This window comes from Rhinatrema bivittatum, chromosome 19 (assembly GCF_901001135.1).
Source record: "Rhinatrema bivittatum chromosome 19, aRhiBiv1.1, whole genome shotgun sequence".
NCBI lineage: Eukaryota > Metazoa > Chordata > Amphibia > Gymnophiona > Rhinatrematidae > Rhinatrema > Rhinatrema bivittatum.
The window spans coordinates 3,329,035-3,345,205 of NC_042633.1; the positions used below are offsets into that span (position 1 = coordinate 3,329,035).

The 16,171-nt window shown below is 47.9% G+C and overlaps 1 protein-coding gene across 1 annotated transcript in view; it reads left to right on the forward strand.

Annotated features, from left to right (window-relative positions):
* The window catches only part of LOC115081057 (vomeronasal type-2 receptor 26-like), a 79,562-nt gene that overhangs the window by 45,901 nt on the left and 17,490 nt on the right, over positions 1 to 16,171 (forward strand). The window contains exons 5-7 of the mRNA XM_029585571.1: positions 9,219 to 9,510; positions 9,621 to 9,719; positions 10,793 to 11,617. Coding sequence (XP_029441431.1) covers positions 9,219 to 9,510; positions 9,621 to 9,719; positions 10,793 to 11,617 — 1,216 coding nt within the window. The remainder of the gene's footprint in view (positions 1 to 9,218; positions 9,511 to 9,620; positions 9,720 to 10,792; positions 11,618 to 16,171) is intronic.

Here is a 16,171-nt window from a genome sequence, read left to right on the forward strand (position 1 = left end):
GCGGTGGGTGTGGGAACCTGCCTCACCTTCCCCTTCCTCTTGGTGTGAGGCATTCTTTTCAAGGAACAGAAAATTATTTAACAAGAGTGCGGAGCTCCTTCAGCGCGTCCTCTCCTTACGACGCCATCTTGGATCTGCCAGGAAGAGATTCTAACATTGACATCCATAGGGTGGGGCCTATGTGGTCTCTAAAGATAGAGAGTAGTTTTCAAACAGCACACATAGTAGTAAAGACTGCATCTACATTGTACTCACAATTTACTGAGTGTTTTCAAAGCTAATGTATGCATATTGAATTTGTTTTGAAAATATTCAGGTAATTATTCCAGTACACTCACACATTCACTAGTGTAAAGTTACACCTCCACTTTGTAGGGCATAGCTAATGCATGTACTTTTGTGCACACATTTTTTAAATCAGAGTATGCACGTGTCAGCTCTGCCCCTCCGCCCCCCAAACATCTCTCCTCTGTACACACAAAACTGCATTAAAAAAAACAGATTTTGTGCATACTTAAATGTATGCGCAATAAATTAGGAATCCAGGAGGAAATTCTAACAAATGTACTGTACCCAAATTTTTCAAAGAGATGCCATGAGGGTTCTTTCTACATGCTCCTGAAAATTTGCACAGAGTACACTTTGCATATAGCAGTTTTGCATGCTAAAATGGCTTGTGTAGTTTACACCTACTCTTTTATGTGGGAAGCCAAGGTGGGGAAAATAGCAGGCGTGATTTTGAAAATGTCATGTGTGCACCCTTTTTGCCTTGTAAATAGAAACGTAGACATAGAAATGACGACAGAAGAAGACCAAACGGCCCATCCAGTCTGCCCAGTAAGCTTTCACACTTTTTTTTTCTCATACTTATCTGTTACTCTTGGCCCTTAGTAACCTTTTGGTTCTTTTTCCCTTCCACCCCCACCATTAATGTAGAGAGCAGTGTTGGAACTGCATCTAAGTGAATAGCTAGCTTACAGCCCGATCCAGTAAAGTCCGTGGGAGAGCGGACTAACGCCCGCTCTCCCGGCGCGCGCACCGGCCCCTCGCCGGTGCGAGGCGATCCAGTATTTAAATTAGGCGACGCGGTGCAACGAGGAAAAGGAGGCGCTAGGGACACTAGCGCGTCCCTAGCGCCTCCTTTTGGCCTGGAGCGCGGCTGTCAGCGGGTTTGACAGCCGACGCTCAATTTTGCGGCGTCGGTTCTCGAGCCCGCTGACAGCCACGGGCTCGGAAACCGGACGCCGGCAAAATTGAGGCTCGGTTTTCGCGGCCCGACAGCCGCGGGCCCGAATTCAATTTTTTTTTTTTTTTTTTTTACTTTTGGGGACCTCCGACTTAATATCTCTATGATATTAAGTCGGAGGGTGCACAGAAAAGCAGTTTTTACTGCTTTTCTGTGCACTTCCCTGGCGCCGGAAGAAAATTAGCGCCGACCTTTGGGCGGCGCTAATTTCTTAGAGTAAAATGTGCGGCTGGGCTGCACATTTTACTTACTGGATCGCTCGGGAATACCTACTAGGGCCATCAACATGCATTTGCATGTTGAGGGCGCTATTAGGTGCCGCGGGTGGGCCGCGTGTTTTCCTCCCCTAATGAATAAGGGGTAAGGGAAAACACGCGTCCAGAGCAGGGTGACAGTGCGCTCCGACGGAGCACACTTTACTGGATCGACCTGTTAATTAGTTAGGGGTAGTAACCGCCGCAATAAGCAAGCTACACCCATGCTTATTTGTTTACTCAGACTATGTAATTCAGTCCTTGTTGGTTGTTGTCTGTATATAGATCCACTTTTCTTCATTCCCCCCTGCCATGCTGGATATGCTTGAAGTATCAATCTTTCTTCCCTGCCGTTGAAGCAGAGAGCTATGCTGGATATGCGTGAAGTATCAGTTTTTTTCGCCTACCGTTGAAGAAGAGAGCTAAATTGGATATGCATTGAAAGTGAAGTATCAGGCTTATTTGGTTTGGGGTAGTAACCGCCGTAGCAAGCAAGCCTACTCCCAGCTTTTTTTGTGAATGCAAATCTTTTTTTCCACATTACCCTCTTGACGTTGAAGCTAGAGCAATGTTGGAGTTGTATTAACCGTGTATATGTTTATTGAATAAGGGTATTATCTCCAGGTAGTAGCCGTCATTCCCGTGAGCCACCCCACTCTTATTCACATCCTCTAGACATTATGGATCCACAGTGTACATCCCATGCCCCTTTGATGTCCTTCACAGTTCTGGTCTTCACACTTCCTCCGGAAGGGCATTCCAGGCATCCACCACCCTCTCGTGAAGAAATACTTTCTGACATTGGTTCTGAGTCTTCCTCCCTGGAGTTTGAAATCATGACCTCTGGTTCTGCTGATTTTTTTTCCAGTGGAAAAGGTTTGTCATTGTCTTTGGATCATTAAACCTTTCAAGTATCTGAAAGTCTGTATCATATCACCTCTGTCCTCCTTTCCTCCAGGGGGTACATATTTAGATTCTTCAGTCTTTCCTCATAAGTCATTCAATGAAGACCCTCCACCTTTTTGTTCGCCCTTCGCTGGACCGCCTCCATCCTGTCTCTGTACCTTCAGAGATACGGTCTCCAGAACTGAGCACAGTATTCTAGGTGAGGCCTCACCAAGGAACTGTACAAGGGAATAATCATTTCCTTTTTCTTACTCGACATTCCTCTCTCTATGCAGTCCAGCATTCTTCTGGCTATAGCTATCGCCTTGTCACATTGTTTTGCCAACTTCAGATCGTTAGACACTATCACCCCTAGGTCTCTCTCCTGCTCCATGCACATCAGCCCTTCACCCCCCATCGAATACAGTTCTTTCAGATTTCCATACCCCATATGCATGACTCTGCACTTCTTGGCATTGAATCTCAGCTGCCATATCTTTGACCACTCTTCAGGCTTCCTTAAATCCCGTCTCATTCTCTCCACTCCTTCCGACATGTTCACTCTGTTGCAGATCTTGGTGTCATCTGTAAACAGACAAACCTTACCTTCTATCTTGTCCGCTATGTCGCTCACATAGATATTGAACAGAACCGGTCCCAACACCGATCCTTGCAGCACTCTGCTTAACACCGCGCTCTCTTCTGAGTAAGTTCCATTTATCATCACACATTCTCGTCTGTCCATCAACCAGTTTGCGATCCAGGCCACCACCTTGGCACTCACTCCTAAGCTTCTCATTTTATTCACCAGCCTCCTGTGCGGGACCGTATCAAAACCCTTGCTGAAATCCAAGTAGATGACATCGAGCGCTCTTCCTTGATCCAATTCCCTAGTCACCCAGTCGAAAAGTCAATCAGATTAGTCTGACAGGATCTCCCTGGTGAATCCATGCTGCCTCTGGTCCAGTAATTCTTCAGACTGTAGATAGTTCCACTATTCTTTCTTTCAGCAGTTGACTCTATCACTTTTCCCACCAGCGAGGTGAGGCTAACCGGCCTGTAGTTTCCAGCCTCCTCTCTGCTCCCACCCTTGTGAAGCGGGACCACCACCGCTCTTCTCCAATCACTCGGCACCACTCCCATTTCTAGTGATCTATTGAACAGGTCACGCAGCGGACCCGCCAGCACATCTCTGAGCTCCCTCAGTATCCTGGGATGAACCTCATCAGGCCCCATGGCTTTTTCCACTTTGTTTTCCCAGCTCTTCCCACACATTCTCCACTGTAAACAGAGTTACATCTACTCCGCTCTCCTCCAGTTTCTTGTTAGCTAGCGACGGTCCTTTTCCTGGGTCCTCTTTAGTGAACACCGAACTGAAGTAGGTAAATGTGCCCAGTACCACATTGTGAACGCCTCATACTGTTATGGCTGAATTTGTCAGGTCCGTTTAGCCTGGTTAGCAGCTTTGACAATTGTATTAATCATTGCATATTAATCACTCAGTCAATTAACTGTCAGTTAAACAATTTGCTAGAACTTGTGAAGTATCTACAGTATAATAAGACCACCAACTATAAGAAGTGGAAATATTTGGCCCATAATGACAACTAGAGAAATGTAAGGATTTATAAGTATAAGCTGCAGCTTGTCTGCTGACACCCTTCCCCCTAGGTATTGAACAGAGAATGTGATAAAATTACTATTTATTTTACCTTAATATGCAACCTGAATGGCCTAGGGATCCATGCAATGCTGTTTGTCTCATGCAAGAAATGTATCAGGCATATAGATTACTATTAGGCATAATACGAACAACTTAGCACTCTTACAGGATAACTTTAAAATGTGTGCATGTGCGCTCGAGTGGAGATGTGCTGGAATTTTAAATCACGCGCACACTTGCACCTAATTGTAAGAGGTTACTTGAGCAAACCACCATCACGCATCTCCCATAGGACTTGGCTGGCTTAACACACGTGAGTGGATTTTAAAATCTGCCTCACGTGAAGGATAGTCCCAGTTTTTCCAATCAGTCCACCAGTTTGCACAATCAATATTGAGGTCTTCCAGACCCCTCGGATTCTTCATCCTGCACACCCCCCCCAGTTGCCCCCAACCCCTCAGCCCTTAAAACATGAGATCTACAGACTTGCTTCTCACCAGGGGCAGTAAAGTTATGCAGCTAACAAGCTGCCACGCTCTGCGGCCTCCAGTTTTAAAATACGGAATTATGAATGTAAGTGTTGGCCCCGCCCCGGATGGCCTATGCCACATCCATGCTTCTACCATTATATTTGACGTGCACACGAGTATATGCGCGTGTTCTTCGCAGATTTTTAAAATCTGCCTTGCGCGTGACCCACATTCATACCCTTCTCCCTTCTTCCCTTTATCTCATATAATTTTTACGCTCTATTTCTCCCACTTCCCCTTCCTCCTCCCGTTCCCCTTCCCCCCCTTTTTCCCCTTTTCCCCCAAAACAATAAGCCCATGGTTCCAAACTTTTTATATTTTTAATAACCTTATATACTAGCATTCTGTCTAGTTATTACCAATTTTTATGTAAAGTTTAAAAATTCCATTTTATTTTGATTATTTTATTTTTGGTTTTAAATCTGTGAACCGTTTTTGATAAAATTTCTTTTTTAAAAAACGGTATATAAATACTTTTTAAATAAATAAATGTCGGGATTTTTGCATGAGCAATGCTTTTAAAATTGACCTCTACAAGAAACTTGTACTACAATACTTCTAGTGATGAGAGCTAAACAGTTTAGGGATGAACCTGTAGAAATGCATCTCATAATAGCCTGGACTTGCTTGGAATATTACTAAGAAGCTTAAGGCCACATTTTCAAAGGCCTACGCGCAAACCCCGGTACGCGCACAACGTGCGGGCCGGGGGGCATGGGAGGGACGGCGGCCTTTAGCCACTGTTCTGGGCAAGCACGTGCTGGCAGCCGGCCACGCGCAGAGATTACTGCTGCTCCAGAGGAGCAGTAAGTAATAAAATAAAAAATTTAGGGAAAGGTAGGTTAAATTTAGAGGGTGGGGAGAAGAGGGGAAGAGGGAGAAAGTGTAGGTAGGGGGAGGTAGGCCCAATTGTTGTTATGGTTATGAGGTGTTGGAGTGGATTCTTGGGTACTGTGGTGATGGCCACTCCCACGGGGAGGAGCCTCGTGAGGAACCACAGTATTAGCCTAGACTCTATACACGCAGACACAGAGAAGTTTTATTTATTGTACAGCTCGATGGTACTGCCTGGGGAGCGGGCAGCAGTCAAAGTAACCCAGTGAAGTAGTCCAGGGGTCCTCAGCAGAGGAGACCAGTCTCACACTCGAGTAGGTGATAGGCAGCGCGGCGTAGCAGGGACAGGTCCCGGATGTAGACACAGAGTGCTGAAGCTGAAGCTGGTTCACCTGCATAACATTATATGTATTGTTGGTTATACTGTAAACCGTTGTGAAGGCCAGTTCCAAACAACGGTATATAAAAGCACATGAAGAAATAAAGACAGATTGAAAGGGTTAGTACTCACGAAGCAGAAAGCTGCATTGTTGAAGGTCCTGGCAGGCAGAAGTTGTTCAGTGGCAGGCACCAGATTAGGGAGAGCAGGCCCTCAAGGAGCGAGTACCCAGTTGTTGCGATCCTGCCCTCAAGGAGTGCGGGCAGGCTCTTACCTTTGCGGCCAGTCGGGCCGCTGACGCTCTTCACTCCCCCGAATCAGCTGGGGCCGTCCCTGCAGCTGTTTCCATGCGGCCGGCTCCTCTGCTGCCACTCCTGCCTTCCTCCAACGTGCTGCAGACGATGCCGGGATCTTCAGCCGGCAGGGAGGCCGTCCCTGCCGGTGCCTGCTTCAGCCCGGGTCCTCGCCCAGCTGGAAAGCCGTCCCTGCCGGTGCCTGCAGCCTGCTACAGCTCCCTGCTCGCCCTGCAGCCAGCCCTTCTTCTGCTTCCTGCTTCTGTCTTTGTGGCTGGAAGCCACTCCAGCAGCCTGCCCGTCCAGCTTCACGGCAGAGCTGCTCCGCTGCCTGCCTTGCTTCCTGGGCCTTCACGTGGCCGAGGACGCCACCAGCGGATCCTGCTTCTCTCTTCTCCAGCTCTCCTAAGGCGCGGGCGTGCACCTCTCGTCTGTTTTTCAAGGGCCAGCCAGGTGTGGCCCTCGGCTGACCCCTCCCTGGGCGTTGTCCTCTTGAGCCCTAATAAAGGGCTCAGCGTCCATGCCAGCTTTGCCTTTGCAAGGAGTTGGTCACTCCTGGGATCCTGCTGTCCTTCACTCCAGGAGTTGTCCTTGTTCCAGCACTTCTTCAAGGTCCTGTGTTTCCTGTTTTTCGTTGGAGCTCCTCGTCTTGTCTTCTTGTCTACGTTCCAGTCCTGATGTTCACCTGCTGTTCCAGATGTCCGTGTGCCAGCCCTAAGGTCTGTCTCCTGATCCAGTACCTGTGTTCCAGTCCAGATGTTTGTTCCTGATATCCGTGATCCAGCCTGATGTTGCTTCTCCTGATCCTGAAGTCCGTGAGTCTGTCTTGCTCTTCTGATTCCCTTGTTCCTCGTTCCTGAGTCTTCTGCACGCTGTCCGCGACCAGCCCCACAGGCGGGCTGAGTAGGGCGCTTCATGATGCAAGCCTTGTACCTTGTTCCTGAGTCTTCTGAAAGCCTAGTACCTCGTTCCTGAATCTCTGAAAGCCAAGTACCTTGTTCCTGAATCTTCTGTATGCTCGGTACCTCGCAGCAAGCCATGTCGTGGTCCGTGACCAGCCCCACGGGCGGGCTGAGTCGGGCGCTTCATGATGCAAGCCTTGTACCTTGTTCCTGAGTCTTCTGAAAGCCTACTACCTCGTTCCTGAGTCTTCGCCTATGCCTGAGTCTTCGTCTGTGCATCCCAGAACCTCGTTCCTGAGTCTTCGTCTATGCCTGAGTCTTCGTCTGTGCATCCCAGAACCTCATTCCTGAGTCTTCGTCTATGCCTGAGTCTTCGTCTGTGCATCCCAGAACCTCGTTCCTGAGTCTACGCCTGTGCCTGAGTCTACGTCTGTGTATCCAAGTACCTCATCCCTGAGTCTCGTCTGAATCTCCATGTTCCAGTCTCCGCTGCCCTGGCCTCCATCCGGCCTGCCACTTCTTGCTGTACCCTGCGGCAGGTCCGAAAGGGCTTGGAACGGTCGGAGGACTGTTCATAAGACCATCATTGTGTTGTTGGTCTTCCGAAGCGCGCAGGTCCGGAGGAGGGTCAGTGTCTCCAGTCTTCAGTCCAGCCTCGCTCCTGTCCAGCCCATGCTTGGGCATGCCTCGCCTACCGCGGCACCTCTTCGGAGTTCCTCTGGGGTCGAGCCGTGGCCCAAGAACACACACCTCTTGGTAAGTGGGACCGCTCTCCTAGCGCTCCACAACACCCAGTATCCCAAGATAGGTATCTGAAATAGAGCAGAAGGGCCCCCGAGGAATCGGTACCCAGGTTAGTGAAGAAATACCCCGAAAGGCAGATAGAGCTTTCTGCGGAAGCTGGGAAGCGGCAGAGCAGCTTAGACCGAAGGCAATCCAAACTTTGCTAACTCAGTTTGTTAGCAAACGAAGGGCAGGCTAAATACCAGGATGTGATGATGTCACTCGGAGGGGACGCCCCGAGGTTCCCGCCATGACGTGGAAAAAGACGTGGGTGGCGTGCGCACGCGCACCCTAGGAGACCCTCAGGAAAATCATGGCGAACACCGTCGCCGTTGCCGATCCGGGGACACCAGAGAGCGCGGCATGAGGACACAGCAGCAACCATCTTCCCAAGGCTTGAGGAGAGAGAAGGAAGAAAGGTGAGGCACAGAGGTCGAAGCCGTCTGAGATCGATGGACGCAACAATTGTGTCGCTGCGCGTATTTTACGAAAATTTTCCCCTCCCCCTCGCGTGCTCCACCTGCACATGCGCCCGCAGATTTTAAAATCGTCTCCTTAGCTAACTATCCCAGGATATGATCCAGGAGATAACAACAGGTCTCAGAACTCTGCAGATTTCTTGTCTCTGAGCTCCAAGCTTGAGATCATGAAGGCTGTCTCTGTCACCGGAAACACATTCTGGTGACTGCACCTTGCGGGGAATTGGAGAGGATCTGTCTAATCCCTGGAAAGGAAAAAGATAAATGTTGACTCTCCCTACAAAGCAGCAGGACAGAGGAGTCTTACGTGTAGTTCAGGATCCTGGATCATACCCGTTAGCAAGGGTGACAAGGAGGGGCAGCAAGCTGTGACTCAGCCATCTTCTTAGTGGTGTTAATTGATCTTCATAGCGAAGCTCCAGACCCCTTGCCCAAGCAGTTTTTAAGAGCCAGGATATGCATATTTAGTAGCTCATGCATACTGAAGCTGGGACACGAATAGAGGTCTGACTGGGTTTTTCTTCTCCACTTCGACTGCTTGATCCCTCAGCTTGATCTCCCCCATGGAGGGTCATCTGTGAATAACGTGACAGAGAGCTGACTTGATTCTGAGAAGGTCTCCAGAAGGATTGGGGTTGCAGAAGGCCTAAGGTCTGTCCCCACACACAAACACACCCCCCCCCCCTCCCCTTGCATTGATCTGATCTGCCAGGGTGTGTACTGGCAGATCAGATCATTCAGTCACGTATTGCTGTCTGTCAGAAGTTCATCACCGCTATATCTCTCTGCTCAGAAATACAGGCTACATATTCAGTTTGTGAGGTCAGAATACATTTTGCTGCATGTATAGAAGTGAAACAGGATTTTTCCTTACAGAAAGGTTTCATGTTTATCAGAAGGGAGGAAAATTCTGCAAATAAATCACCTTTGAAGAGCTGAAACTTGATGAAAGAAGTCTATTCTTTTACAGTTTGCAGATGCGGTACTATCGTGACATATTGGCCTTCTTGTTTACCATAGAAGAGATAAACCAGAACCAGCTTCTGCTACCAAACCACACCCTGGGCTTCCAAATCCTGGACTCTTGTCTTTCCGAAGTCATCGCCCTTCATGGCACTCTGCTTCTGTTGTCTGGGGGGAAACGAACCCTCCCAAATTATACGTGCAAGGCTCACCCAGCTCTGGCAGGAATCCTTGGAGAAATCCACTCGGCAGCAACTGAAGTCATGGCCAGGATATTAGGGATTTACAGGATCCCACAGGTAGGAGATTCCTCAGTCTATAATCCAATAGGTTACCACTTGTCTGAATTATGTCTGCACAATCCTGGTGTTTCCCTCATTGCACCCATGGACTCCATCATCCTTCTTAGAGAATCTGGAAGTACAAGTCCATAGATCCAATGAGGAAAAACCCAAGATGGGCTCAGACTCTCCAGATTCGTAAGGAGAGGAATGGTCAGCAGAAAAAGGTAGGTGATATTGACCCCTGTATAGGTCCCTGATGAGACCTCACTTGGAATACTGAGTACAGTTCTGGAGACTGCACCTTCAAAAGGATAGAAACAGGATGGAGTCGGTCCAGAGGGAGGCTGCTAAAGTGGTGAGTAGTCTTCGTTCTAAAGCATATGGGGATAGAATTAAAGATCTAAACATATATCCTAGAGGAAACTTTAGAAAGGAGAGATATTACAGAGACTTTCAAATATCTCAAAGGTTTCCATGCACAGGAGGTGAGCCTTTTTCAATGGAAAGGAGGCTCTAGAATGAGGGGCCATGAGGGTGAAGGGGTAGATTCGGGAGTAATCTTAGGAAATATTTCTTTACAGAGAGGGTGCTGGATGCATTGAACAGCCTTCCAATGGAGGTGATGGAGACAAAATTCAGAATCTGAATTCAAAAAAATCACAAGGGTAAACACAGAGGATCTCTAAGGAAGTGATAAGAATTATAATGCTAAATTAATTGGACAGATGGTAAACTGGATGGGCCATACAGTCTTTCTGCCATCATGTTTCTATGAAATGGAAACACTTAAGGCACCATTCAGTAAGCAGAATAATGAAGGCATTTCAACATTTCCAATACTTGAATAGTATGAATGTTACTAAAAGAAGAAGACCAATGCTGGTTCATGCAGGGTCAGAGGTATAGACAGGATTGGAACTGAAGGATAGAGAGACAAAACGACTCACCCAAGATCACCCAGAAATGATCAGTGATAAAGCTGGGCTAAGAGCTGAGGCACAGTGAGACAGTGACTTGCATGAGCGAATTGAGAACTGAAGCATGAGGCATCTCTGCTGTAATGATATTTTGAACATGAGTTTAAAACGTTTCCCAAATTCATCATCCAGTGATTTCCCTAATATACACCACCTCTTATTTGTAAACTCCTTATGAAATGCTCCAATTGGTCAAGAGCATCAATCATGATCCCTAATTGCTTATTACTTTCCCCATCTCCCACCCAAATCACTGATTACACCCCTAAACTGTCTCTTGAATATATATGAGGGAGATGATGAAAATTATTTCTTTCCAGATCAGCTTCTCAGCACAGCACCCAATGCTCAGTGATAAACTCCAATTCCCATCTTTCCTACGGACCTACCCTGCAGACACACTGCAGCCACGGGCCATCTCTCAGCTGCTCCCACACTTTAATTGGACGTGGGTGGGGATCCTCTCCTCCAACTCTGACCTCACCAATCTGAGTAGCCAAAAGATACAGCAGGAGGTGGTGCAGAATGGTGGCTGTGTGGCCTTCCTGGAGAAGATTGATGATCGTTACCCCAGAGAGAGGCTGGCGAGGGTGGCAGAGGTGGTCTGTCAGTCCTCAGCAATTGTAATTGTGTGTAACTGTTATGAAATGCACCTGAAGCCTATTCTGGAGCTCCTCTCCCTCTGCAATGCTACCAACATGGTCTGGGTCTTCACATCAGTATTGACTGTCAACCCACACCTGTTCACCAAGAAATCTTGGAGGCTGCTCAATGGTAGCATGGCCTTCACAGCCTCCACTCGCAGCATGCCCCATTTCACTGATTTCCTCTATCACATGGGGACTTCTGTATACCAATGGGACACTTTCACCAAGCTCTTCTGGGAAAAGGCATTTGGGTGTCAATGGCAGGGACAGAACATGACCAAAATGGCAACCAGGGAAAAGATCATCCCATGCACAGGGGAAGAGGACCTCAAAGTCGTGGACCCAGCCTTCTTTCAGTTGAATGATTTAGACATTTCCTATCATGCTTACCTGGCTGTTTATGCTTATGCACATGCCCTGCACAATATGATTTTGGATGCAGCCAAGGAAGATGTTTTTGATACATGTATCAACATTCATAACAAAAAGTCATGTCAGGTATGAATAATAATAATTATGATTTTTTGTAAATTGTCTGTTTATACATTTTACAATCATAATCAAGCAACATTACTTGAATAGAAATACAGGTAGTACAGTGAAAATATTTTCCTTTCTCACATTATACATCAAGGAATAACTATATTTATATGACACACCTGTCTTACAAGCCCCCAACTGGATCCATGATTTCACAACCTCAGGAAATCTTATTGATAAACAAGGCAATTTAGCTATAGGACAGTTTAACTTTCAGAGAGCAGTATTCCATTTTAAGAGTGCATTATTCAGGGCATGGTGAGGAACTAAGCTGTGGTCTTTCCCTACTAACCAAAAATTCCGTTAACTGAGATGGCTGAAAGAATACATATGATAGTCCTCTATATTTTATTAAGCATTTACATGGAAACTTTAATATGAAAAACATTCCTAATTAGACCACTTTTGGTTTTAACAATAAAAATTGTCACCTACATCTTTGGGATTGCCTAGAAAAATCCGGTAACATTTGAATTCTAAAATTCAAAAACATCTCCCAACGGTTTAAGAAATATTTTTTAAATACCCAGTCTTTATCAGACTCTAATAAGAAAGTCACAGTCAATGTTGATGATCTGGCCAAGTTACTGTCAGAATCTTCCAGTACTGCTGAGATATCGATGTTCGGTGTTTCCACAGGTTGTAATTCCTGCATAGAGATGTTATTATTCCCCTTAGTAACTTTCTTCATTGGTGGAAGATAATAAAACTTAGATATAATAGGTAATATTGGTTCAGATATTTTCAACACTTCTAGTAAGTATCTTCACCACAGCTGAGTTGGTGTAGTCATTGGAAGCTTGGGAAAATTAATACAATGAAGATTCTTAATCCTGGAGCTATTTTCCATATTCTCTATTTTAAACTGTAAAATCTGATTCTCCTTAATTAGAGCATGTTGTAGATCATTGATTTTTCCCCTCCGAATTTACTATTTCTACTTCACTTTTTGTTTGACCATTTTCTTCTTCTATTTTGTCCATTCTGACTTATTTCTTTCACTGAATTCAACAGTAATCCTATTTGCATCTCCATATTTTTATTTATGTCATTGATTGCTTCCCAAATAATTTCCAACGAGAAGCTTTGAGGTCTTATCAGAGTTTTGAATTGTAGAGTAGGTATTCCACTTGAGCTTTCTCCAGGCCCTAATCCTGCCACTCTCATGAAGTTCCGCCAGACTCCAAGATGTTATCTTGCTGCGCAGCGAGAATCTCCAGCAGGGTTATGTACCTTGGATGAAGTTCCAGTGGGCTATCCTCTTCCGGCAGCCCTGGTCCTCCCCGCTCCTGCTGGAGCCTAATGGTTGGATTTGCTGGCAACGATCTCTCTCCTGGGGAGAGTGATGTCATCAGCTCAAGAGCGGAGGTGGGCTCCTCTTCCCCCAACTACCGCTCAGCGAGCTCTCGGCCCCGCCCTACGACAGATATGAACGTCCATCGGACCCATGGTCGGAGAGACTGGTGCAGTCTCCGAGGCCAGACGCTCCTTGGCCCTCCTTTTGCGGGCAGAATGAGGCATTCTGAAAGCAAGAAAAATATCGAAGGTAAGAGGGATGCTCAGACCCGTCACGCTGCCAGCGCCATCTTGGATCCCAGGTCATATTTATGTTACGATTCCTCCTGTAGCTGTGCCACAGGAGGCCTCTCACCTTTTTACGGAGGCCACTCCGAAGCCAGGGCCTCGCCTGAGCAATTGTCCGGATCCTGCTCCACAGCCTGGGAGGCCTTTGGTGCTGTTTGGGGCCTACGCGAGGCCTGCTCCACTGCAGCCTGGATGTTCTGGTTTGGGCCATGCCCTTCTCCCTAAGGGGCGGGCCCGCGGCTTCTCTCCATTCTTATAGGGCCAGCGAGGGGCGGCCCATCTGGACTCCCTCCAGGGAGTTGCCTGCATACAGCAGTATAAAAGGATCTTCACTTCAGTACTTGGGGACCTTTGGATCGGATGCCATGCTCGTCCAGGTTCTCCTGTGCCGATCCAGGTTTCCACTGGTTTCTTTTATTGATGGCTCCATGTCCTGTGTATCTACCTGTTTCCTGATGTTTGTACCTGATCCCGATGTTCCAGTCCTGTTGTTCCTGACTGCCGGTGTGCAGTACCCTGCTTCTGACTGCCGATGTGCAGTGCCTTGCTTCTGACTGCCGGTGTGCAGTACCTTGTTCCTGATTCCTCAGTACCTCTTACCCTTCCTGCGCTGGCCCCACTCCCGCGGATGTAGGACAGGGTGGTCCGTGACCAGACCAGTGGTACTGGCTGTGTAGGGTGCCCTGAGGGACCGTGCCAATGTCTCAACCTTCCAAGTTCCTTACCTTGTTCCAGAGTCTACGTCTACAGTACTTGTTTCAGAGTCTATGTCTACAGTACCTTGTTCCAGAGTCTTCGTCTTCAGTGCCTTGTTTTGGAGCCTTCTATGTTTTAAGGTCTTCATCTGCCCTCTTCTTCTGTCCAGCCTGCCGCCTATTGCCGTTACCCAGCGGCAGGTCCGAAAGGGCTTGGAACGGTCGGAGGATTGTTCATTGACCAACACTATGTTGCTGGTCATCCTGAGGTGGGCAGGTTCGGTTGAGGGTCAGACCTTCATTTCTTGTCTTTTACCTTCTCCTGGCTACCCAAACTCGCACCAGCTTACCTCCCACGGTGTGTCTTGTCATGCTGTGGCTCAAGGGCTCACAATACCTGCTTTAGAGGCAACCGTGCTCCTTGTGCTTGTAACAGAATCCGAAGGCCATGAGCTCGGTGAGCTATGCTTGGGATGGACTTGTTTTATCCTTGGACTTATATTTGGACCAAAAAATTGTTTTTGGCCTTTGTTTTTATGACCCGCTGGAGGCGCTAGCATTCATATTCTATGACCTGCTGGAGGCGCCAGCATTCATATTCTACGACCTGCTGGAGGCGCCAGCTGTCTGGTTCCCACGACCTGCAGGAGGCACCTGCATCCAGACTTTTTAACTCCTTGTCCAGTTCCTCACCCATTTCAGGATGGAGTTCCACGACCTGCAGGAGGCGCCTGCACACCTCCTGATGTTTTTGCCATAGCCTGGATTCCCACCCTTGTTTCTTGTTTCTGGTCTTCTGTTCCTTGTTCTGCTTTTGCTCGTTTCTGCTGTTGTTCTGCTTTTGCTTGTCTCTGCTGTTTTCCTGTCTTGCTCATCTGTGCTGTGTTCGCTTTTGCTTGTTTGTGCTGTTTTTCTCTTGTTGCTTGTTTGTGCTGCTTTCCTCTTGTTGCTCGTCTGTGCTGTTTTCCGCTTGATACTCATCTGTGCTGTTTTCCGCTTGCTGCTCGTTTGTGCCGTGTGCGCTTTGGTCGTTTGTGCTGTGTGCGGGTTTCACTTGTCGCTCCCTGTTCTCGTGTTCCCTTGTTTCAGATTTCAATTCACCAATAAGGAAAACATATTAAAGAGCCAAATATAATCCAAAAACTTAGCTTTGATATACTCTTCCTTTTGACTCGTGTTCCCTGTTCTCGTGCTCCCCGTTCACGTGCTCCCTCTTTTATGTTTTTTTATGTCGGTCGCGTGTTCACTGGTCTCGTGTTCTCTGGTCTTGTGTTCCTGGTCCTTCCGAAAGGGGAGGGGACCCCCTTTAAGGGGGGGTACTGTTACAATTCTTCTTGTAGCTCTGCCACAGGAGGCCTCTCACCTTTTTCCGGAGGCCGCACCGAAGCCAGGGCCTCGCCTGAGCAATTGTCCGGATCCTGCTCCACGGCCTGGGAGGCCTTCGGTGTTGTTCGGGGCCTACTCGAGGCCTGCTCCACTGCAGCCTGGACGTTCTGGTTTGGGCCACGCCCTTCTCTCTAAGGGGCGGGCCCGCGGCTTCTCTTCATTCTTATAGAGCCAGCGAGGGGCGGCCCATCTGGACTCCCTCCAGGGAGTTGCCTGCATACAGCAGTATAAAAGGATCTTCACTTCAGTTCTTGGGGGCCTTTGGATCGGATGCCATGCTCGTCCAGGTTCTCCTGTGTCGATCCAGGTTTCCACTGGTTTCTTTTATTGATGGCTCCATGTCCTGTGTCTCTACCTGTTTCCTGATGTTTGTTCCTGATCCCGATGTTCCAGTCCTCTTGTTCCTGACTGCCGGTGTGCAGTACCCTGCTTCTGACTGCCGATGTGCAGTACCTTGTTCCTGATTCTTCAGTAGCTCTTACCCTTCCTGCACTGTTCCCGCTCCCGCAGATGTAGGACAGGGTAGTCCATGACCAGACCAGTGGTACTGGCTGTGTAGGGCGCCCTGAGGGACCGTGCCAATGTCTCAACCTTCCAAGTTCCTTACCTTGTTCCAGAGTCTACGTCTACAGTACTTGTTTCAGAGTCTATGTCTACAGTACCTTTTTCCAGAGTCTTCGTCTTCAGTGCCTTGTTTTGGAGCCTTCTATGTTTTAAGGTCTTCGTCTGCCCTCATCTTCTGACCGGCCTGCCGCGTATTGCCGTTACCCAGCGGCAGGTCCGAAAGGGCTTGGAACGGTCGGAGGACTGTTCATTGACCAACACTATGTTGCTGGTCATCCTGAGG